Genomic DNA, 26,199 nt, shown 5'->3' with positions numbered 1-26,199 from the left:
GCAAGTCTAATAAAATAAATAATATTATAATGTAAAAATAACAATTTGCCTTTAGGTGTTTCTTCAGGTTATAGCTACTCGATTGATTTGATGATATTTTTTTTTACATTTTAAGCACAGGAATTTGAATCCAGTTTTTGTTTTAATATTTATTTTAAAAAATTTTTCAAATCTAGGGAATGGGAAATCGTTATTAGAGCTATTAAGTACATTTTCTTCTATTGAATCTTCCATGTCTGAATCATTTTCAAGGATTTGGTTATCCATGGGCGATGCCATTTTAGATTATTAACACAGATTGAAAATATAAATTAAAAATATATTTAAATTTCAAAATTAAATAATAAATTATAAAAATTATAATTAATTATGATATTATATTTAAATTTTCATGTTTATACTTACATTCATTATATTTTTTAAAAGTAGCGAAGTAGCGCGCTACTTAGCTACTTTTAAAAAAAGTAGCGCGCTAAAAAATTAAATAATTTAAAAAAAAGTAGCGGCTATTAGCTATAGCTACCAAAAAAGATAGCGCGCTTAGTAGCGCGCTACTTTAACAACTCTGGTGCAGGGTTAGTTTGTATTTTAATAAAATAGGTGAAAATTCTTTTTAAAGTGAAAGGAGACCAGCCATTATATTGAAGAATAAGATTGTGGAAAACATGAGTATTATTAATGCTTCTTAGATAAAATGATTTCTCATCAATTTTAAAAACAATTTCTTGGGATGGGTGGGAGGCTTATTTATATGTAATGATCTCTTAATCGTAGAACTAATTGAAGCATATGTTGGCAATGCTTTTGGGTAAAGTTAAATATTTGGTAATTTAATTCTCTAGCATTTGCTTGAGGATTTATTATTATTAAGTCTTTAAGTATTTTTTTAATAACAAGATATTAGTATTCTTTGTTTTCACTTTTGAATATGTTAACTGGAAAACATGGATTTGACAGTTATTTAAAATTTCTCGGACAGAACAATCATTATTTCTGTACGCAAAATAATAATTGTTATCAAATTCTCATTACGGTGAAAATATAAATCTTAAGAATAATACTATTTTTCTTTGAAGATTTAAATTTATATTCTACATAAAAAAAAGTATGATAATTTAAATAAATATTTTAACACCAGCATTAGCTATATAATAGCTAAAATCTGGAATGATAGAGTTGGGATATTATTTTTTTGTTAATAATAAATGGTTAAATAATTTATACTCAAATTTAAAATAGGAAAAACCTTAATGCTTGAATATATTTCATGGCAATAATGTTATTATCCTCCAAAGAGTTTTTTTTTTAGATAAATATTTTGCTGGCCAATAAAATTCTCAATTTCTTATAGGTAAATTTATTTATTCTAGTTGTAGAGTTGTGTGGGGAAATTGTATGAGATATGAAATATCGTTATGATGATATAAACTTAATTTTTTAATAAATATCAATTAATATTATAAATTTAAAACTGGAAATTGAGCAGCTAAATGTAACACAACATATCCTCCGTGTGAACCACCGTAGGCATGGATTCTAGTTGGATCAATCAAGGAATGATATTTTTTTAAGATATGGAAAGTCGCGAACTTAGGATTATATATTTTTTTTAAAATAAGCTAAAATAGCATAAATATAAAAATAGTATTTAATTAATAATAATAAAAAATGGCAAAACTATCTATATAAAAGTATATATTAGAAAGAATTTACAAAGTGTAAATCGATTAATAAACCAAATATAGAAGTGTAAATTGTGATAAAAAACATTAATATAAAATACATAAAGAGGAAAGAAGGGACGATCAGAAATGAAGGAGTCAACTGGTAGATGCAAGAAAAATCCAGCAGAATTACATAAAATAATACTTTTTTTTCTGGTAAAATTAAAAAATTTCTTTAAAATTTTCTAGCATTTTCTTCAGGCAAATCAATAATTTGATATTTTTTAACTCTAAAAATTAATAATCACTCTGCAGATTTACCCAATTAGAGGCCATGCAGGATTTGTATTTTTTTTAAAAAAATCGCGTGTATGGTATTTTAGTCTTGGAATTGTATAAATCAATGTTCATTTTATTTTATTATTTGCTTCGTTAGTAATTGTGTCGTGATAGAAGATTAAATATTTAGTTGTTGATTATTAATAAATATATAGTTTTTATTTTAATTTGTAATTTTTTAAAAATAGCTTTATGTTATAGCAAAAAGAAAAGAAAACTTTTTTTACAAAAAAATTATAGACCAAGCAAAATACAAAAAAAAAATTGTAAGGAAACTAGGATAATGATTTATTTTCACTGTTTTTGTTCAAATAACAATAATAATAGAAAATAAAATTTTTATAGAATTACAAATTAAAACAAAAAATATATATGATAAACAATTAATATTTAATCTTCTATCACGAAACAATTACTAACGATTAATAGATAATAAAAAAATAACACATTTCAGGCGATAAATGGCAATTAAAAACATTTAAATAAAATGAACATTAATAACACAACCCCACGACTAAAATACCACAGGGCCCCCATCAGAAAAACCCGCTTTCCTCCAGTTAAGAATCCGACATAAGTAAACGATCAAATCAGCCTGATTTTTAAAAAACATTGCATTTACGGCTGAGTCTGTAAGTCTTTAGAAATTAATAACCCTTTGCATGAAAAAAAATAATATATTTAACAAAAAACCAAGAAAACTATAAAACTTGAACATCCATAACATCTTTAGTTCCAATATGACCTAACAAACTGAAGATGCCATAGTCTCCATATCCGCTTGAGCCTGTGTAATTGACTTGTGATATAATAAAATATTTAGAATTTTATTTGAAAAATATATTTTCATCGAATTCTTAGCGAACTTATTTGCAATAATATCCATTACTCTCAAATGTTTCTACTTTAACCATCTGAATAAATCTTCCTCTCCCTACTCTCAATCCCGTTCTAAATCGTCAAAACAAAACCCGCTAAAAATAGGGAATATTTTATATCCTATTGTTTTCCACATTTTTGTGATGTTTAAAAAAAATAATTGGCATAAGTATATATTCCTTAGCTCCATTAATATTATTATCAATATTGCTTTACTGATTTTGGATAAGCAAGAAATATTCCAAATTTTTAACTATTTAGAATCTATTATTATTGTTTTAAAGCAAAATTCTCGAATACGGCTTTACAAAGGCTGGTCCTCCATCAGACACCATAATCCTTGAAATCCCAAATTTAGAAAATATTTTCTTGCAATGTCTTATCACTATTCCTGTGGTTAAACCATGCACCTTTTCAAACTGAATCCACTTAGAAAATAAATCTACGCTCAGAATAATCTTTTTTTCCTTTCCATTTAAAGAAATCTACATGAACCTACATTCCTGGCCATATTATCGTGAGGTTTAAAGGCTAGTCCTATTACGTGGAAAGAGATACAAGAATATACGTTGAAAGACAGGGAATTGGCTTTGGTAAAATTATGGTTAACAGGAAGAAACCTTGGAATGATAAAAAGAATAAAATATAGAGGCTGAATTAATAATAATTGAAGATTGTCTCATTAGAGGGAATAGAGCTCTCATACCATGACGATTATAAGAGAAAGGGTTTTAAATATGTTATATGCGGGTCATCAAGGAATAGCTAGAAAAAAAGCAATGTGAAAGGGAATATGTATGGTGGCCAGGAATGAATGAGAAATTAATAATTTGGGAAAAAGTTGTGAGGTTTGCTATGCCTGGTCCAGCATGCCCCGATAGGGAAAAGGTGATATTTTGCCAAATACTAGAGACGGTGGGAAAGGGTACATGTAGATTTGAATGGGAGGTAAAAAAGTTTATTCTGAGCGTAGATTCGTCTTCTAAGTGGATTAAGTTTGAAGATGTGCATGGTTTAACTATAGGAATAGTGATAAGACATTACAAGAAAATATTTTAAAATTTGGGATTCCGAGGATTATGGTGTCTGATGAAGGGTCGGCCTTTGTAAGTGCCGTATTAAAGAATTTTTGCTTTAAAATAAATGTGAGACATATAATGGCTCTACCATATCATCCTAGCTCGAATGGGCAGACTGAACGGATGGTAGCGATTGTAAAAAATTGGTTAAAGAAAAATAAAGAAGGTAAAGCAGAGCGGTGAGTAGCACATTTATATTATAACAGTGCAGAGGGAAATGGGAGGTCTCCGGCAGAAAAAAATGATGAAAAGAAAAATTAATATGTTCTTTGATAAAACAAGTTGCGACGTTTTTGAAAAATGAAAGTAAATCTGAGTTGGGGTAATTAATCAATTACTGTGGATTCGGGTTTATAAAACAGTGTATAGTAAAAGTTTAAAAAAGGGGTTAGAAAATAAAATTTGTGTTTAAAGAAAAGGTAATAAATTATAAGAAATTGGTTAAGCAAGAAAAAGTAAAATAAAGGTAAATTTGGAAAATTGAGGGAAGAAATAATGTAGGGGGATATAGGTTAAAGGGAAAAAGTAAAATAAATAGGAAAATAATGTAAATATGATTTATTGAATTTTTTTATAAAAAAAATAATAATGTTAAGTATTCTTGTGAATTAATTGAAATGAATGCTGTGGGTTATTAAAATTTTTCTAGTCGAATAAAAATTTAAGTAAAAAAAAATTATATTTTTAGCTTTGTGGAAAATCGTATCATTAGTTTAAAATTTTATATAATGGTAAAATAAATTGTGGTCAATGTATATCAAGTCATATAACAACATGTTACAAGTTAATTCAATAAATATGAGGAATCCATTAGCTGATAGGTGGCCCGACAGGGCCAGTGGCTAGACCAGTGCCGAGGAGTTTGTCAATTTGTGGAGTAAATTTATTTTGATTTACAGGGAGTCGAGGGCATAAGGCCGTTGAATGCCCAAGTGATACAAGTATTCCGCAACATTGGTCTTCTAATGGCTATGGTACTCACATTATTTCGCAACATGAGATTTCTAATAGTCATGGTTCCCAAACGTGAATCTCAAGTATTCAAGAAAGATGGCAGTCCGGTGTTCCTCCAAGAATGATTATGACAATTTCAAGGTAAATGGGGGGTGGGAGGGCTCTTGGTAAGGTAAAGAGAAGGGGAAATGGTCGAAGGATTGATACAAGGGTAGTCTCCCGAGAACAATAAATCCACGAGAAGAAGTGCAATCTCTACAACAGGGAAGACAATCACCGGAGCGGGGCAACAATACCGAAGATCGGGAGTGACCCGTTTGACACCCGGTGGGATGACGGGCATGGAAATTCGCAAATAACGGAGGAGATACAAAAATACAGAGCCACATGAGAAAATGTTGTTGAGCAGCTCGGGAGGGTGAGTATTTTTTTGTGTGGTCTCATATTTTAATCCAGTTTGTAGTTTTGTATATATTCGTCACATTAAATTGTAGATTTTATATTAATTGACTCATATTTTAATACAGTTTATAGTTTTTAAATATATTCGCCATGTTAAAATTGTAGTTTTTTTTATATTAATGGAAATTAATCTGTAAAGGGAGTCTCCGGGAATGGGGAAGGTGTTATAGTGAGATATATTCATATAGGTATTTTGAAATTATGTATTAAATTTTTTGGGATTATTTTAAAAAAGAAAGATAAAAAAAAGGGATTGAATCATTTGTTTTTTTTCTCTAGGATTAAAAAAAATAGCTAATAATGATTTCCCCTCTTTTTCCATCTTTCTTTTTTATAAAATAATAAATACATATATAATATAAAATAATCCCAAAATAATCAATGCATCATTTCAAAACACCAATATATATCCCACTATAAACTATATTCAAAATGTGTTCTCATTTGAATCGTATTCCTCTATTCTTTCAATAAATAATTTTATTTATAAAATTTTTTAGTAAACGAAGAAAGCCTCAATTACAGATAAAAAGAATAATATAATTATCTCTATTTCATATAGATCCGCACGAAAAAATGGAAGAAATATAGAGAGCTAAAAAGTAATCTTTTTTACTCAATAAAACGGCGTAATCGAGCATACAGAAGGCAGCCACTTGATACATCCAATTTGTTATAAAGCCTGAATGAGGCCCTCCGTGTGGCATAACGATCAACCCTTTAAGGTTGGAGATGTTCGGCGTTTTGATTTCTATATCACGCGTTTGATCTTTACGCATCAGTAACATGCATTCGAAATGGGTAGGTTTTTCATCTAATTCTTGGGAATAAAATTTATTTAAAAATTATCGAAATTTGTTATGATGAGTCCTCATCCCCTGGATCAATAAGATTCTATTTTCATTAGATATAAATATAGGATCCTATAATAATATAACTTAATTTGTAGTACAGTTCCAAACACTTTTTCTAAATACTTTCCCCTTGTTCTCAAATCTTGAACAGGGTGGTGCGTTGGAAGAATGAATCAATAATATATATATTACTAGATTGGAGATTCATTAATTAAAAGTGTCCATACATAGGAGTCAGCTATAAAATCATTTTGTAATTTACAATTCGACAATTGTCATTATTTAACATTATATGAATGCACATTAATGCAATTTAATCGATATGCAAAACATAAAATGACGCTACAAAAAAAAATGTTACAGGAAAAATTAATGAAAATATTAAGACGAGCAATTAAAATTTAAATCATTTTCATGAAAAAAGATGTCAACTCTTTTTTTTACCTCCATATAATTATATATTATCTGGAAAGTACATAACGGTTCTTTACATGTATCAGAATGGTAGTCTTATACGTGTTTTCCTACCTAATTTCGTATTAACCCAACACTTATATAGATTTATTGCTGAATATTGTTGTCTCCCCTTGTTCTTTTGATGATTTACATATTTAAAGTCCAATTTAATTTTCTACTTGTTATGTGGTTAAGAATGTTTTCTAATGCTATATGAAATAGTAGGATGTAAACAAAATTTCATAACATTTCTTTTTACCTTGTAGTAGATCCCGAAGAATGTAATCTTCGTTGATAAGTTCTTATATAAGCATGTCTTACAATGACAGAAATCCATTCAGATAATATTTTCAAAACAGAGGTGTACTTAAGAACCATATTTCGTATAATCTTATCCATTTATCGAAACTCTAGTATCATATATATAATATCTTTATGGCGAATTAATTGGTTATCTTTCTGACAAAATTTCCCCGCTTAGGTAAATTAATAATGATCTTATGAAATTAAATACGTAAGGTTTTACCTGAATCCATTTGATACCAAAATTAAACTTAAAATGGGTATAAATTGATAAAATAATGCTATCATTGTAAAAAATAGAAATTAACATGGGCGAACATTGTGATGATTGCTGAATATAGCATAGTGGGTGGAATTTATGGATATTTTAAAATAGCAAATTAATTATAGATGTGAGAAATGGGGGGGGGGGGGAGCGTGCAGGTAGACAAATTATTATCTCCTAACAAATATGTCAGTGCAATAAGACATAATTGATTCGTAAACCTCGTTTTAACAAAATTTGGTATTTTAAAATTTAACTATCAACCATTTCCTCCTAAAAAATGAGTAAAATCAAAATATGAAATTTAAAATAAACAAATTTTGAATCACTCTGTCTGTTAAATAAGTCAATATCACGTTCCAGCGCAATTACTTGCCAGTTGATATCTTTAAAAGGGCTTTCAGCATTGTCATTGCTAATCACATCCCGCCATTTTAAAAAATGGCTGCCTGTTGATTCTAATTCTATAATGGCGTATTTCTTTTTATATATTATTTTAAAAAAATTCAGATATAATTATTTTCTTTCTTTCATGCTAGTGTAAATACAAAATAATCAAAATTAGACAACAAACTGAGAGGGGAGGAATAGTTTGAAGCCAAAAATATTATATAAAAAAAATTATAATCATCATCAAATAAATGTTAATAGAATAGATGCTACGGCAAAAATACACGAAAATTTGCATAGTAATGATCACTACCTATCTAAATTAAAATTCTAACTACCTATAAAATCGATAAAGTTATCGAGTGCTTCTCTTTTGATTAATATTTAGATAATAAAATGGTTATTCCAAGTTATCAGAATAAAACGAATTCATTTTAAAAAAAAGATTGATTATAATTTATAAAAAAACATTTAATCATCGCTCACCAAAATGGGTGGAGTATTCGGACTAGAATAAGAAGCTAGTAAGACATTGTCCTTTCGGTCCAGAAAGGTCCAGCTGCCATCCTCTTGGAATTCTACAATATCCACAAAATATTTTAAAAAAATAGTTCAAAACAATATAGTAAAAAATATTATGCAAATAAGTTTAAATATCCTTAATTATTTTAAAAACATAATAAAGAGAGCACTGACATTGAAATTTTGAATGAAAGTGGTGCAGGGATCATTAAAGTAACTTAAAGCTGGTAAGATGTCGAAAATGGAGTGATGGGGGGAGGGGGGTTATCAGGATCTATTAAAGGCGATGGACCTGGATATTGATGAATCACGCCCTTAAATTATGAAGATAATCAAAGAGTTTAAGATGAATGATCAACTTAAAGGGGAATATATTTAGTTTTAATCATCTGATGCTAATGCTTGTAATAAGAAAATTGACAAATTTATAACTCTTTTGGATTTCATTAATAAACTATTTAAAAAATTGGTGTCTAATAAGCGTGACTTTTTCTCTAAAAATTCCTAGACTAAACAAACTTCATACAGGAGCGTTTGATGGAAATGAGACAATATATTTAATAAACAGTAATTAAATTTAGAAAACATCGTATAAAGATAATAAGTTTAGGTTATTCGATTCTGATTTTTGATGGGATAACAATAAAAAGTAACTTCAAAATAACGAATTAATTTCGCCGTTATTTTGTAAAAAAATACAATTAGTTACAGTTATTTTTTCTCAAATAAATTACTTTAACAACCCTAGACTGAAGTAAGATATTGAAAGCCGATCATATATAATAATATAAGAAACCTTTAGTTAATATCTCAATATTGGTATGAATATTTGGATCGTAGAGTGGATTTCCAATTCCATCGAAACATAAATTCTTGCATTTGATCATAATTATAGCTTTCTTGAAACCGCAGGTGGACGAAAGTATCAAAGAAATGGAAGAACCTTTTATAAATTAAATTTTTTTAAAATAAAATATATAAAAAAAAGTTCACAATTAAATCTAATGCCTAAATTTAGTTTTCATTAAAAAAAAATAAAAAGTATAATATTTGAAAGGATAAGTAATAAACTTACAAGGGATAAGGAATCGGTTTAAACAGCCAATCGATAGATAATAAAAGGGTTGACTCAGTCATTTTGTGTATTAGAGACCTACAGAGGGTAAATTTTTATGTCCTGCCCGAATTAAATGATAAATTTAGATTATCTTACGACGTGGTCAATATTTTTAAAAATTTCGTCATTTTAAATAATTTTAGCCATATTTTGTAAATTGTTTTAAAAAGGGAAATTGATAATATTAGCAAATGATGGTAAATAATCAACTATATGATTATTCAATTGGTTATTTGTTACAATTAAAATTTTATTTAAAAAATTCTGCATGGGCTAAGGTTTTGTAAAAAAATTCTATTAATTACGTTCTATTTCAAATCATACCATTTCACTAGCACCAGGCTGGGCTGGATTCTGGGCCTGCAAATCTCCGCTAAATATTTTAGGTCTTGTTGTAGACTATTTTGTATTAAAGCTCGGAGTTGATTTAAAAAAAAAGAAGTAAATTTTCCAGTAAGCCAGGTTTAGCTTAGTTTAGTACACAAAGGTATTATTTAAGGTCCAGAATAATCAAGCAATGAAACGCGAGTAAGAGAATTAAAGGATAAGGAGGAATAGGCAAATTGTAATCTAGACTCTGATTTAAAATTTTAATTGTAAATATTAAAAAAATAAGTAAGTTTCTTCTCTTTATTTTAGGACCTGGTTTCTAATGATTTAGTTTCGTCGTTACAACTTGAGTTTCTAATTACAAGATTTTTGCATAAATTTAAACCTGACTGATGGTAGGGCTAGAAGGATATAGTAATGTGATAAAGATGTTCCACATAAATGAGGGACAGAAAGATGAGAAAGGATAAATAAAGAGTGAGATTATGGTAGATTAAGAGTTATAATAAACCTAAAAATGTATGATTTTAAATAATTAATGGAATGTGTGTCGCGATCTGCATCGGGCTTACTTTTTCAAACCCGGCCCGCGATCCCGAAATTTTTTACAAAAATTTATCGACCCGGCCCGGCCCGAATTTATCTAAATATAGAAATTAATTTTTATAATTACTCAAAATAAAAGACATATGTTATATGTCGTTTATAAATAAAATCAAATATTTTTATTTTACATAAAAAATTCAATATAAAATTGATAAATTTAGATATATTTAAGAAAATTTCCAAGGTCCGACCCGACCCGGCCCGAATTTTTTTTAAAATATTAGGCCTGGCCCGGCCCGAACCCGATTATTCTAAATAAAATTAGGCCCGAGCCCGACCCGAAGCCCGTTCGGGGCGGGTACGGGCCGGGCCTAACTTTGCAGATCTCTAATGTGTAGTAAAGATGAAAATGAAATGGCTAAAGATCAAGCTTGGAAGAATTAAAAAGCTTTACGAATGTCATAAATTATTTATAAACAATTTTTCTTTTGTAATACATTAATAGTTAGCATAATAAAGACATAATTGTTAGTTTGAGATTTTTTAACGTTAACAAAATTTCATACAAGTTTCCTTGTTAAGATAACAGCTAAATCCAGGATTTTTCGCAGGTTCATTCAGGTCGTCGGAGTTGTAAATACCGTTAAAACCTGGAGGCCAATTTTTAGGGTAATGTTTATCCATTTTTGGTGACCAATCGATAATCAAAATTCTGAAAGAATATAATGTATTGATTACCAATTTTAACATTCCACCTATTTAATTAATAAATAATTAAGATTAATCTCATAGATTACCATCACGAACTTGATTAAGAATTTTAATATGTTCTTTGTTTATAGACACATTTTCCTTTTTTAAGGTTCAATTTCAGAAATTGCAAAAAGCTTTAAAGATATGTTAGATTTATATAATAATGATCAATGAGACAAACATGAAACAATTTAACAATGATCATTGTGACAACCAATAGACAACGTCTTATTAAATCGCATTTTTATTTTATATAATATATATTTTTTTTCTGTTATATATAAATCTTAAATAATTTTTTAAAAAGGTTGAAAATTCATAATTATTTATTAAGCCATATTTATAAAAATGCCTTAATATAAAATTTTATTTTTCTTAAAAATTAAACCCAGGGTATTAAGTGGGTAAATACTTAGATTTGGTGTTCCAATCCATAACCCATATCCTACTAGAAGTGTGATGAGGGCCTTCACATACATCCTCGAAATAAATCAGTAGTTTACCATTTTCTGTAAATCCGGGACATCTAAAGGCGCCCTCTCGGTCTAATTCAACTATTTGATTTTTTTAATATATAAATGAATAAGGTGATAAGATATAAAAAAAAATAAGGAAAAAGGAGAAAATTCGTTAGAGCTTTTGTTTGGGATAATTTTATCTAGGATAATTACAATTTAGAAGTTTTATGTTAAAATCATGATCTTCCCACCTTTTTACAAATTTAAAATATTTAATTAAAATTGATAACGAAACAGTTGGTAAAGAATTTAAAAATCATTCAATTAAATTTAGTCCATTATAAAATGGTTACATGTCAATACCGCGAAAATTTTAGCGCGAAATGTATTATCGCGAATGTCGATTACCGCGAAAAGATATTATAGCGAATGCATTATAGCGAATATAATACAGCGAAAATATTATAGCGAATGTATTAGCGCGAATGTAAGACCGCGAAATTGTTATCGCGAATATATTACCGCAAATGCATTATAGCGAATGAATTATCGCGAATACATTATAACGAATGCATTATAGCGAATGCATTATAGCGAATCCATTATAGCGAATGAAATATCGCGAATGCATTATAGCGAATGCATTATAGCGAATGAATTATCGTGAATGAATTATCGCGAATGCATATAGCGAATGCATTATCATATCGCGAATGGAGTTTCATGAAAGTTACAATTTTATATTTATCGACTGACTTAGTTGAATCTGAAAATTAAGTTAAAATGGGGATTGGCTCTAAAAACATTTTTTTATTGAAATTAAGGCTAAGGCTTTTCTTTTTTTTGACTCAATAAATATATAAAAAAGATTCTAAGTAATAAAATAGATTTCTCTTTTTCATCTAATCATTTTAAATATTAAACATCAAGTTTTTTCTTTTTAATTTATTGAAAACTTGTAGGGGAGAACGGGGTTATGGCGAACCCTAAAGGCAAACCTTAAGAAAATTATAAGTATTTTATCATTTTTAATAAAAAATATCTCATTTTGTTCAGCTCTATTAGTTTTATGATATGTTTAAATTTCAAAAATACATCTCTAATAATTTTTTCAAAATATCATTTTTCCTGGAATTTTTTTTGGTAACCGAGTGAACCCTACCCGGGGACGAACAAGCCCTTGGTCGAGGCTATTATAAACTCTGCTTAATTTTTCATATATAAAAGTTATATATTTTTTTATTAGGATATATTTAATGATTTAAAACATAAAAGTGTTATATAAAATCATTTAAAACATTCACAATCTTTGCAAATAAAAAAACAATAAAATTGCAAAGCCATGTAACTAATAACTGACATTGAAAGCAGTCTTGATTGTTATGCTTGATATAATTTATTTGTATACCAAACAATTATTTATCATATAATAAATAACATTTTTCGATTTTTTTTTCTTTTAGTTGGTCTCTCCTTGGCTTTTTTTGCATGTCAAATTTTTAAAAAATAGCAAAAAAAAAGGTTCGACCTAACCCCATAAAAATAGCCCCAGTAGCACCACTTTGATTAAGATCATATTTTGAAGTATTTATATTATCAATTTTGTTCGGGTAAATTGTTATTCTATAAAATAGGATGTTTTCATTTATATAAGATAATTTTTGTGTGGTGAAATTGTATATTAATCTTTATTTTTGAAAAATAGTAAAAGTGTAAAAAGTTACTTTTGAAGGTACGAATGATATAAAGCATTTAAAAATTCTTCAAGCGGTCCGATAGAAATAAAAATTATAGCCGCATATGCAATATATAAGTATATAGTTTTGGTAAAAAATTATCTCTTAGAGTTTAGTACTCTAGAAAATAAAGCCACTCTCACTATAACCCTGGGTTCATTATAACACCGGTCTCCCCTAATTATGGGCATCAGAAATTTTTTAGCTTTAGCTGATAACATAAAATAATATCACAAAGTTCTTTCCAAAAGTGTCTTACTTTGTGGAATAAACAAAAAATGTCTACCAATATGGCAGGTAACATCAAGAAATTGGGTATGTATCTGATAAATTCTAGTGGAATTCGTATTACGAATCTATGGTTTTGCTTGATAAAATCTTAGTTGAAAAACAAAAGGAGCTTGATGAGCTATATGATAACCATGGGGTTAGCTTGGTGAACTGGATTAATATTCCACTTTTTCCTAGAGAATTCAGGAATTAAACTTGATTCCAATTTTTCTTCTCATGTCAAAATTTTATCATTATCAGATCTTTGATAAAATACATAATTTAGAAAATTATCGTATGTTTATATTGTTAGTGGTATTTAATAATGAGATTTAATAATGCCAAAATATTTTATGTTATAGTTTATGAATTTGAAGAAATCTTTAAAAATATATATATCCGACTACATTTTTTTATCTTAATTTTCTAAAAGCCACTTTATAAAATTTAAAATATTTTGTTTTTATGTTATAGTTTATGAAATAAAGGAAATCTTTAAAAATATATATGTACGACTACATTTTTTTTATCTTAATTAAATTATAGTTATAATTTAATTCGAAATTTGCATAATAAAGCATAAATTTTATTTTAAAGATGCTTATTTATAATTTTAATTAAAAAATTTAAGTTAGAAATATATTTGACGCCGCCGCTGATTTTTGTGGCGGCGTCTAAATCGATTCGCTGCCACCAGCTGATAGTTTTAAAAAAGAAACATCGCCACCAATAAGGCTGTCGGCGCTCAGGTCTACCTATAACAGTCTCATTTTAAGCAGAGTGCCAATTTATAATATTCATTTACATTCGGCAAATTTAATTTAAGAAATTGAGAAATAAGCATCATATATTGTTCACCTGAACGAGCACCAGGCCATGTAATATACCTAAAACCCTCTTTGTTATATATATATCATGTTTACATGACGTTATTTGGAAAGCATTCATAGAGAGCCTGTATCTGCGAAATCCTTGTCCCCTAAAATCACCTGCACGCAATTTTTGCCAGAATATTTCACATATTTTTAAGACAAAAATAAGTCCCTCATTTGACTAGCCATAAAGATACAATTTAATTTTCAAACTTAAAAGGTATCAATAAAAACATATTTGCCATAATTAATTATGGCTTTCGAAAGAGAATATAAAGAAATAATGAATAATGAAAGAGTTTCATTATTTCTCTATAAAATCTACTGAATACAAATATCAGAAAAAAAATATTTAAGGAGTTTTACCTAGATCAATATACCTGTCCTTTCAATTGATATGTTTACAGATATTGACTTAAACCATTTAAGTATTGATTATAAAACATCAATGAAAAAGTGTTCCTGTCGGTACATTCCTGCAATGCTTTTACCATGCTGTATCATATTAGTATCAAGATCTGCGTATAATTTAGATAAATATTTCTCTTAACTATGCAGTGCAAGATGGAATGAGCTTATTCTTTATCCAATAGTTTTGAACCACCGCAAATGTCTAAAACAGATATTGAAATCATAGATTTTGCCCCACCTCATATATGACGGACTCACATCGTCTATGAATTATGTATCACATCATCTATCTCAGGATTATTTTGATAACATACTTAATCAAGTTAAAAAATGAGTGAATATCACGCAGCTGGAAAATTATTAGTTGTTACACCCTTAAATGAAACCATAGAGATCCTTTCGTTCATGGGTAGCAAATGTAAGTTAGTATTTTTATAAAATTATTTCTCTTCAAGCCTTATATTAATAGACGATATTCTGTTGCTTCCAGCAAATGACATGCAAAGTCTAAATAATGATGAAATCGATATTCAGATAATTAGTCCTTACGTATCAAATGAAGCTTATTCATAGATTGAGGATGAAATAAATAGATTGATAAATAGCTTTGCAAAGATTGCCAGAACTGGAAAACAATTCTATTTTATATGATATTTGTTTAAACAGGCAATTTTCATTGACAAATATTAATTAACAAACCGCGCAAAAAATTGTAGTTCTTTAATACATGCCTTGATTTAAAATATGAATATCGCGTTTTAATATACGTTTTTATATCGACATTTATCATATTTATATTCCATTAGATTGTTTTTTATAAAATTAAAAAAATTGCCAAATGTATTTTTAATTCAAAAGTTTATGATTAAATTAAAAAAAACCTCAATTATTTGATCGTGTATTATAGTATTTAATCCTTCAATACTCCTGTGAAAAAAAAGACAAATTCTCTAGTGTGGTTTAATATACCACAATTATAATAAAATATATTTCATTCAATATTTTGCTTTTTTATTTTAATCTAAGATAGATTTAATCTTACATTCTTTACATACTAAATGCTTAAACTATCTAAAATTTGAAAATTGTAAATCAAGATATATTTAATGAATAATATTAACCGCTTTTATGTATCCATTCTAACATGCCTGGGGTAATAATGAAAATACTGAAGGGTTAGGTTTAATATATTGGATATAGTTTTAATAGTTTATAATAGCTCAAAATTATTTTATTAGTACATCTATCTAAAAAACGTGAAAACCTATCTTTGATATATTTGGAAAAAACCACTTAAATTTCACTTGGTAAATTATATCAATTGTCAATTTAAATAATTATTTCTGATTACATACATATTTGTATAGTTCTAAAAATAATTTATCAAGGAATAAATATCATTTTTTTTATAAATGCTATATACCCACTAGGAGGGGGTGGGGGATAATATCATCAAGGGGGAAAATATACTTTTTCCATTATAATGCTATTTACCCCCAGTAGATATTGTGGTGATTTAATAAAATAAAAAAATATATGCATCCTTTAATGTCTAAATGTATCTTTTACTGTTCCGTAAATAACAATTATCTATATATTTAGGCCTTCTTTTTCTTGCCCTCTTATATATCATTCTTACCTACCTAAATAATTTGTTTCAAATATGTTACAGCCAAGATTTCAATCAGTGTGTATATAATTTACTCAATTCGGTATAGTTAGATCTCGTCATTAAGTCAGTATAAATAATCCTATATATTTAATTTATTTTTCAGCTTCAAACTATAAAAAAAATTAATAACCTTTTTTATTATATTTTTATAAGAATGAGTGAGAGTAGGGATGTAAAAAAAACGAAAAAACACATCAAATGTAAAAAAATGGAAAAACATTTTAAATGTAAAAAACAGAAGAAAAACCAAATAAAAAATATAATTAATTTTATTATAAAAATTTTTTTAAACATAATATAACAAAATAAGGTCAAAAAAAAGAGAGAAAAAAGTAAAATATCATTAATACAAAAATGATTTACCAAAGGTTGTTAATTCCTCGTTTGATGGATCAAATGTGACATTGCATAAAATATTTTTCCTAGTGGTTATAAATATAATTCCTCTTTTGAAGGGCAATTTATCATAGCCAATAAAAACTATCGTTTCTAACTTTTGACCATCTATATTAGGGCGCCAACATGCCTAACACAAGTTGATATAAAAAATTTAGAAAATGTAGGCGATTTGTAAATAAAAATTAAATATAAATGAAAAACAGAAATATTATTTCTCATATGATAAATAAGGATATGTTTTCAATCGTTTAAAAAGATGATAAAAGCAAATTAAAAAATGGGATATGCTCAATCATATTCAGATTATAACGATTATGATGCATGATGAAATCAGATCTGCGCTAATTCTCATTTGAAAATGATAATTGCTGTTAATCCAATTCATAAAGGTGATGTAGAAAAAAGTATGCATGAGTGGAATTTTTAACCCCTAGTTGTAAAATCGTGTATATCAAGATGTAGAAATGGTAACCAAAGAATTTTCAACATAATATATTTTTACGATATTTACAAAACAAAAATAGATAAATAGGGGAGGCCTGGGTAAAGGATTCATGGAGTATCAATGTCAACGCAAAAAAACTTTTTAGCCCTTGAGCATAAAGACCTTATTCGGTTTGAAAAGAAAACGTATTTCTTAGGAAATTTCTTGCCTATGTTCATCTTTTGGAGAATGTTCCTGGTTTGATATATTTTGCCCAAAAACCCCCTTTTTTACAAATAAATTATAATTACCTTCTAGTATTTTGTTTTTAAAATACATTTATCGTAATTGAAAATTTTGTGCATGTTGCTTAAAATCTAACAGCGATGAAAATAGTTAAAATTTTTGGTCTTATTATAGTTGTAGAAAATAAATTTTTAAAACAGTAAACATCTACTATCATATAAAAACAAGTTTTTTAACAAAAGCGAACATTAATAAATAGTTTCGGTGTTATACTGAATAGAAACTCTAAAAATAGTGGCAAGATGAAGAACAATTGAGATGTACGATGTGCTATTAAATTTCGTTATTGCATAGTTTACATTAAAAAAAATATAAATATCAAAATTGTGAATATTTTGTTAAATAAAACAATGAAGTTGTGTTCAAATTTATTTTACATAATTTACCCTTGTGCTTAGCCATCTTACCCCGAGTACAAAATAAAATTGCGAAAATATTACATTTCACATAAATAGCTATAACTCTTAAAATGTAGAAAATTATTATTTTGTAAGTGAAGGATTTGATCTATAATTTATTGTTTCGCTTTCATTGCAAATTTCTATAGTAAAAATGCAAATAACGAATTACTTACCCAGGCTCTCCTATTTTCGTAATAATAGTAATTAAGAATTAACAATTTATATATAAAACAAAATGAGTCTAGAAACGTAAAGAAAAAAGACGGCATTATGGAAATTAGATAGGTATTGGGAAAAATCAAAAATCATCATGCATCTTTAATAAATATATATTTAATCTATTAATGTCAATATTAATCTTGGAATTGTTAAGTAAAATCTATAAATATATTTTAAACCTAAAGCGGAATATATATTTCAAAATCTTAAACAAAAATTATAATATCTAACTGAGGCAGGGGCCAAGTGTTGCGGTATTTTAATTTGAAATGAATTTCTTTTAATTTCCTCGATATCCATGTTACAACTTGTAAGATTTATATTCAACACATTTAATGTTGGGTCAATTACATCATTTAAGCATTCTCCATAACCTTCTTTGTATAAATATTCTTCATTAAAAACATCCTTTTCTTTAATAATCTAAAACAAATACTTATATAAGATCTGCAAAACTGGGCTGTAGTAAAGCCCTTCCCACAAAATTTAAAAAAATGATAACGGGCCAGGCAAAAAAATTATAAAGCTGGGAAATTATTACATAAGAAATCACATAGGGGAATAAATCTTTAATTTTTCATAAAATTAATAGGCAAGCCATAATAAGTATTTTTTGAATTTCAAACTAATATTTTGATTTATACCCTTTGAAAATAAATTACAATATGGTCATTTCTTTGTATTTTAAGCAGGGCTATAAACACTCGGTCAAAAAAAGGGTTCAGTAAAAAATCAGTGAAGGAAGTTTAGAGTTCTTAATCCAGAAAAATAAGATAAAATCAATATATCTGGCAAAATAGCATAATTTATAGAATAAATAAAAAACATCTTGAACTCTAAATTTGAAAAAGGAATTCAGTTAAAACTTGCTAGTTCAAAGGGTTTTGAAATCTAGTTAATATTTTAAATTTAACAAAGAATTAAACAAGTTATTTATGATATAATCCCCAATTACACAATAGGGATAACAAACATAATTAATAAGGTTAATTGACTAATTAAATTTTTAAAACTTAAAACAGCCAATATTACTTTCGTCAGTGCACAGGTCCAGATATAGAGGTAAGTTAAGCAAACGATCTAGGGTTCAATTAACAAAACCTATGCTGATATTTAGAGTCTTAACCTTTCAATACTCTGGTTGGGTATATGAAACTTCAAGCATGCTAGATTGCATAAAAAAGGTTAATTATCATGATATGGATTCTTCAGTAAGTTTATCAAATATAACTTAGAATCTATATTCCAAATTTCATATATTTTGGTTGAGTAGTTTTTGAGATATAAGTATTTTGTGACTGATTAGGGTTTGTGAAACCCAGCAAGATATACTAATATAGTATATATCTTATATTTTGAATGAGATATATCAAAAAGAAAACAAACATATTTTCTAGTGTAGTTATTTTATTTTTATTTTTATTAGCTGACATATTGTTAAAATTATTTTTATCATTTACTATGATTTTTGCAGATTCTGAAAGTAAATATAAAAATATTTAAACAAGAATATTAAGCCTAAGAGGAAGGTGTAGTGTGTCTTAGAAAAAAGGATAGCAAAAAAAAATATTATTGCCAAATATATAAAAAAAAATTCTGCTTGGCACAATGTTTTGTGTAATAAATGTTTTGCATGTCAAATTAAACATATTTCAATGTACTATATTTTTTTTATATTTGAATATATTAGTGTAAATTTTTTTATATTGAAGAATAAAGATCCATATCATGAATTATCATGATTATTTGATAGATAAATTATTTTTTTGATTTAATATTAGAAATTAAATTTTGTCAATCCTCATCATCTTTAATCTAAGCTTAAGAAATTAAAATAAATAAATATTTTATAAAGCAGAGACCTGCAGACCCAACCCTAAGCATTTAAATTTTTTTAAATATACCCAAGGCAGGGCCAGGTCTAAAAATTTTAAATTTTTTTTAAAAAAATATCCACAGCCATATATTTTAAAACCAAATATTTGAAATTGCTATCATTAGCTATAAAAACTAAAAAAATATATAATATATTTTAAAAAAATCTGGACTGGGCCACACCGTGAAATGGTACCTCTACAGGTCTCTGGTTAGTTCTATTTTATATCCAAATATTAAATCAAAATAATGAATATAACTGGATATATATACATTGAAATTAGGGTCTATTAAACCCCTTTTGAGTACTAACATCATTCTTTCACCAGGGTATTGAAGGATTAATTGATCTTCAAACCAGACACCAGCAGAATGAAATAAAAATGTGATGGCAGTAAAAATTTTACCAAAATACTTAACAGGACAGGACAGACTTTTTGTAAAATTCTAAGGGGTCAGGCCAGAACTTACTCATCGTAAAATTTAAGAGGCCAGTCAAATGTTAAAAAATATAGGTAAGGCAGAAATTTTAAAGGCTGGACTGGGCAACTTGTGCAAAAATTCCTAATGGAACAAAATGGCTTGGATTTTGCAGATTTCTATTATAAATACAAATATTTTTACAATATTAATAAATATTTACAAATAGTTTAAATTCATTTATATATAAATTTTTACAAATAGTTTAAATTCATTTATATTACACCTGATTTTCAATATCAACTAAGGGCTTATATGGAACAATTTTTTTTTCTGAAATGTATAAAATTCTATTTTCTTCAGAATTCCATTTCAAACAACCAAAAATATCTATATAAAGCAATTTTTTTTGTTATAATCTATAATCAACTTTTAGTATGAATTAAAGCATCATTATACAACTTCATATCATAGCTTGTAAATTTTTTATATTCATTCCATATCTTAATGTACATTAAAATTTAATATTTACAAATAGTCACATTTATTATGTAGGTTTGGACATCATTAATGCTTGATTTGTGAACATTTGCATAATATTTACCAGATGGCGAAAACGAGAAAATTAATCTATCATGTATTATAAATTAAGCAATAACATAAATTAACTCATTTGTTATATCTGTGGGGTGAGAGTGTTCAAAAGTCTGCTTGCTAATATTTAACTTTGCTGTTATACAATATTTCGTTTTTTCCATTATAACAATATCCGTTTGAGACCATATTGAAAATATTTCAATTGGATTAATGTTTAATATATAAGCCTTATCTATAAAAGGTTGATTAATACAATTTTTGTAAAAATATTTTATCCTTTCAATAATTTCCATATATTTATATGTTACAGAAATATTTAAATTGGCGTTTATATTGACAGCTCTTGAATACTTATTTCCCATAAATCATAAAGTACAGTAAATTTTGGAAGGAGATCCAGGAGAAATTTTAAAAGATAAATTTTCTTGGCATTGACTTTTAAATCATAGACTTAAGTATCAACATTAAATGCTGTCAAATCTTACTTTAAAAATTACAAGCCATGTGGCACGTGACACACAAGTTATGCTATATTTTCAAAATTCTAATTTTGTAAATCTATCTTATTATCATCGACCCATGATTCATTTTATTTATTAGATATCATTAATGAAATATGTTATTGCTAAAATATCGGCATTATTATTAAAATATATTTAGAATACAAGATTGAATGTCCTAAATTGGGTTAATTAAAATCTTTAATAAACGAAATATAAGTAATTTTTTTAGCAATTACAATTAATATAAGTTAAAAAAGGCCTTAGTAAAATGTTTAAATTGAAAATAACAAAAATATAACTTGTTAGTACTTAGTACATAAGAAATTAACTATGTCCCCTTGAATCCTACAATAGATAGTTGTTTTGTGGCAAAATCTTTTATTTTATTAAATAAATTTGGATTAAATAGTTTATTTTCTAAATATTGTTCAAAAGCCATATTATTTTTTGATATTTTATGTGTTTCTAAAAATTTGCCTAACATTATATTTTGATAAATCACCTTTATATTTTTTTAATCTTTGCCTTTTAAACAATAACCTTAAGATGCTTAACACATTAATAATGACTCTTCATGATAGCAAGTCATGATTTCAGCCAAAAATATTATTTAAGCATCATGATTCTGCCAATAGATATCCAAACTTTTCTGCTATCTGAGCAAAATATCTATGTTGGGTAATATTTTTGGCTAAAATTGAAGTAGTCATTTTTAAAAATTGGCTAAATCAAGTTAATTAATTACACTAGTCATGACCAGGGTTGCCAGGTCAAAATTTTTAAATTGCTGGATAAATTTTTCAAATTGTGCCAAAGAAATTGTTGGCCAAAAGGCTTGTTTTACTCCCTTTTATTCTTAATTACTTTATTATACCAAAATCAGCACAATATTATTTTTTATAAAGCTAACACATCAAGCATTTTATTTCAAAAGATAGATATATAGAAAATTAAATTCATTTGATTTTTTAAAAGAAATTATTTTGCAGGACCAAATTTTATAAAAAGATATTTTCTAAATTTGTTTAAATAACATTAAAAACAGCAATATAGGGGAAATGTCTTGTCTTTATAAAAACTTTTTATAAATTGGCAATTGAACTTTGAAAATCTCTATTTAAAGATTGTAATAATATTGATAAAATTTACTTGAATTTAAAATAATACAAAGCAATTTTGTTTTACTCCTAAAACCAAAGAAAAAATGTTCTAATGTATGGTTAAAACATTATCAATAAAAAAAATTAAACAGATACTTTTATAAACATTTTTTATCATTTAATTAAATTATAAAAAATTTTAATGTTGGGGAGTTTTTAAAATTATGGGAGATTTACGGTAGAGTTCTATACATGCTGATAAAAAATAAGGTTAGTCTCCCACCAATAAGTGAGACCTGGCAACCCTACTCCTGCCCCTATTAAGAAATCCTGTAAAACTACAAATAGATATCATTTTAGTTTAAAATCAATAAATGTTAAATAGTACATGTTCAATTTACTATGAATTTGTAAGAATGCTTAGAACTCTTATAAACAATATACATGCATATTTTATTTTTCAATTACAATTTATATTTAATTTAAAGATGCATATCATAGCATGTTATGAAACCATAGCAATTTTAATACAATGGACAAATGGGAACTACTAACAGAAATTTTGCAAAAACAATATTTGTGCTCTGATTGTGGTCAAGACAAAAACTTAGATTATTGGCTTGTTATAAATAAAGGAGTATTAGTTTGTGACCAATGTGCCTTGATCCATGCATCCTTAGGTAGACATGTGTCAGTTATTAAATGTCTTACATACCCACCTCCAATACAATCATTATCTAATATTCAAAATGTTTCAAACAAAAATGGACAAGATTGTCAACACTATCACATTTCAAAGGATGTTATTGAAGACAGATTTTATTGGAGCATTCAGGAACTAAAACTACTTAAGTACTTTTTAGAGCATACTGGGGCTATTAATAGTCTATGGGAAGGAAAAAAACAAGAAAATCATTTCAAAACCTTGCCAAATTTATTATCACAAAACCAAGATGTGTTATCTATCCATTCTGACTGTGATAATCCCTATACTAACCCTAATTTTTATTACCCTGACAGTGATCATGAAACAATCACATTAGATCAGGGAGAAATTATATGTGATAATCAAGATAGAATCTTTGAATATCATGACAAAGCTGTACAAATAAATATTGGCAGCTGTGCTAGTTTAGCTAATGGGTTCATCACAAATGAAATAACAAATACTACAGATAGTTGTTATAGTGCCGATAATATCAACTCAGATAATGTGCAAGAAATAGATCTCAATTCTCCTTTCAAAATTTTCAAAGTTAACCCATTATTCATGGCTCCTCACAATAAAACAAATGAATTGACCCATAAAATTGGTGGATATACAATAAGCAACACCAGCAAAAGGGCTTATCAAATACCTAAACCCACTCCAAGTGATCCTATTATGCCTATCAAATCAGATTACATACGCTCAAAGTATCAACTTATGACCTATTTTGATGACCAGCTCAAACCTGATACCCTTACCTTAAATGGCAACCCTAAAGAAGTTTTCGATTTTTTAAATGCAAGCCTGCTTAAGACTGTCAGCACAGCATGCTTAGAGGACACTATAGCGCTTTTGGTTTTGGGAGCAGATCCTAACACTATATATGAATTTAATGAAGAAAAACGAAATTTTACATGCCCATTAATAGAAGCTATAAAAGCAAATCAACAACTTCAATGTTATATACTCATCTTTTATGGTGCCCATTCTGATCCCATATTTGATCACGATTTTAATAATAATGAAATCAATGGAATTTTGGTTGATAAATTAAAGGCCGAAATAATAAAGGAAATAAATTTTCACTTAACTGATACCCTTTACCAATACCGTGCTTTACCATCGTTTAGTAGCATCCCTCAAAATATTTCACCCAGTCATGATACAAATAATTTCAAAGATGTTATGAATCACGACGAGCACACCAAAGACGCCTTTTGTATTAACGTTAAATTATTTTTATCAGTTCTTAACGATTCAATTTTTTACAAGCTAATGCAAGATGTTTATGAAGAGATAAGAAGGAGGGAGACAGATTACATTTTCTCACTAAATTACACTTGTAATGATGACACGGAAATTAATATAACTCACAATGCTACATGTCTCCCAATTAACCCCCAACTATCAACCCAACGCAATCAGGGCAGGCAAAAACTGGCCAGACTAACCGAATGGAAGTTAAAAGTACTTACCCAAAATATTTTGGAAGAGCTAGTAAAACGACAGCCAGCTATATACAATGAGAGGTACGAATCCCTTAAGTATTACAAAAATTTAATTAAAAGTGATAAAATCTATGAGCCATCAGATAAAAATAGCGAAAATCGGGATACTGAGTGTAAAAAGGACGGACTCAAAATTTTGGAACACGTTAACGATAAAAAACCTTCATTAGCTAATGACAATTCACCTGACGATAGTGTAGACCTGCCTTGTAATCTCAAATCTGATTGGGAGAATATTCATAACCTTAGCTCACAGATGTATGCACTTGAGAAAATAGTAAAAGATTCAAATAGTAGTTCCCATAACACAGATCAATTACTCTTACCTACTGTTAGAGAACTCAAATCTTTAAAAATGGCATTTGAAGATTATCGTAAACAAACGGACGCCAACCTGAAAAATTTGTACAATATTATTGTACATTTGATAAACAATCTTTCCGATACTTCTAAATACAACCTTGAATTGGATCGTGATCATAGCTTTTCTAATGCAAGAGATAAAGAAATTTTAATTTCGAATCCTATTTTAAATAACGACATGCTAATGGCCAATTGTCAAGGCCATTCAATTGATGAATCTAATGTCCCTGTTACCATGCACAAAAAAACTTTGGCGAAATTTGTGTCAGATATGTCTAGACGCCTCAAATCCATTGTATTAATAATTGATAAAGAGTTACCTATCGAAACGTCATGCGAATATAACTACGAAACTATCGAGAGTTTCCTAGATCGGTTAAATAATGATGCTAACGAAATAAGTGCCACTCTTCAAACGGTTACGATCGAACATTACCATTCCTTTTTAGAAGAATTGAATCTCCTATCTAAGAATCGAGAGGATTTAGATTCACTAAATAATAGCCCCTCTCAAAGCGTAAAACTAGGTCTCTCACTAGCTGAACGTTTTTCTATTTTATGGAAAAACTTGATGATTGCTACCATAAATTTGAAAACAAATATAATTGAGTTTAGTAATTATATGAATAAAAGTATCAACCAAAATGAACAATCTGATTCAAAAATTATATCTACTGGCCAAGGTGGACCTGCAGAAAATCCTAAGTCTTTGACTCAAAATATTGGCATGGACAGCGATTCAGAGAAACAACCTAAAAGAGACGAAGTATTAGACAGAAGTCAAATTTTGGAATCAATATATGAACTTGCTCAAATATTTAAAGAATTACATTTCCATTTTTTGTCATAATTTGATTTTAGTTAATATCACAATGTGCCAAATACTTTTTATAATTTATTTTTATTTATACATTTTTTATAAATATTTTTAGCTTTATATAAAATAATTATATTTTTTTTATTAAATAAGAAATATTATTTACAGACTATTGTATATTTTATTTTTGTCATTTAATTGTATAAAACAAAAAATAATATTTAGA

General features: G+C 27.4%; 2 protein-coding genes across 7 annotated transcripts in view; one reads left to right on the top strand and one right to left on the bottom strand.

Moving 5' to 3' along the window:
* Window positions 1-21,449, bottom strand: part of LOC135931667 (acylamino-acid-releasing enzyme-like) — a 31,035-nt gene extending 9,586 nt beyond the window's left edge. For 2 of the 5 annotated variants that reach the window (XM_065468927.1, XM_065468929.1), the window contains exons 1-14: window positions 21,046-21,448; window positions 20,919-21,006; window positions 20,807-20,879; window positions 20,663-20,766; window positions 18,313-18,504; window positions 16,696-16,858; window positions 11,326-11,467; window positions 10,727-10,872; window positions 8,964-9,110; window positions 8,132-8,223; window positions 7,585-7,735; window positions 5,994-6,197; window positions 2,714-2,802; window positions 1,473-1,589 (exon numbers count right to left, since the gene is read on the bottom strand). In XM_065468927.1, coding sequence (XP_065324999.1) covers window positions 1,473-1,589; window positions 2,714-2,802; window positions 5,994-6,197; window positions 7,585-7,735; window positions 8,132-8,223; window positions 8,964-9,110; window positions 10,727-10,872; window positions 11,326-11,467; window positions 16,696-16,858; window positions 18,313-18,504; window positions 20,663-20,766; window positions 20,807-20,879; window positions 20,919-21,006; window positions 21,046-21,335 — 1,998 coding nt within the window. In that variant the 5' untranslated portion in view covers window positions 21,336-21,448. Of the gene's footprint in view, window positions 1-1,472; window positions 1,590-2,713; window positions 2,803-5,993; window positions 6,198-7,584; window positions 7,736-8,131; window positions 8,224-8,963; window positions 9,111-10,726; window positions 10,873-11,325; window positions 11,468-16,695; window positions 16,859-18,312; window positions 18,505-20,662; window positions 20,775-20,806; window positions 20,880-20,918; window positions 21,007-21,045 lie in introns of those variants that run through there. The other 3 variants (XM_065468925.1, XM_065468928.1, XM_065468930.1) reach the window with 3 other exon arrangements.
* LOC135931666 (uncharacterized) lies at window positions 21,379-26,133 on the top strand. Of its 2 annotated transcripts, none has more exons than XM_065468924.1 (2): window positions 21,379-21,660; window positions 23,065-26,133. In XM_065468924.1, exon 2 carries the CDS (start codon window positions 23,109-23,111, stop codon window positions 26,004-26,006), a length of 2,898 nt encoding a protein of 965 aa, XP_065324996.1. In that variant the 5' UTR covers window positions 21,379-21,660; window positions 23,065-23,108; the 3' UTR covers window positions 26,007-26,133. The 2 variants fall into 2 exon arrangements, with proteins under 2 accessions (XP_065324996.1, XP_065324995.1); XM_065468923.1 differs by having other exon boundaries at window positions 21,379-21,692.
* The last annotated feature ends 66 nt before the right edge of the window (window positions 26,134-26,199 follow it).

The sequence above is a fragment of the Gordionus sp. m RMFG-2023 genome, chromosome 1 (genome assembly GCF_954871325.1).
Source record: "Gordionus sp. m RMFG-2023 chromosome 1, tfGorSpeb1-WG-v2, whole genome shotgun sequence".
In the NCBI taxonomy this organism is placed as follows: domain Eukaryota; kingdom Metazoa; phylum Nematomorpha; class Gordioida; order Chordodea; family Parachordodidae; genus Gordionus; species Gordionus sp. m RMFG-2023.
Note: the sequence above shows the minus strand (reverse complement) of the source record. Positions and strands in the feature narration are given on the sequence as shown.

Coding starts and splice junctions, on each gene's coding strand:
- LOC135931666 (XM_065468924.1), top strand. CDS start 23,109: ATGGACAAATGGGAACTACTAACAGAAATTTTGCAAAAACAATATTTG.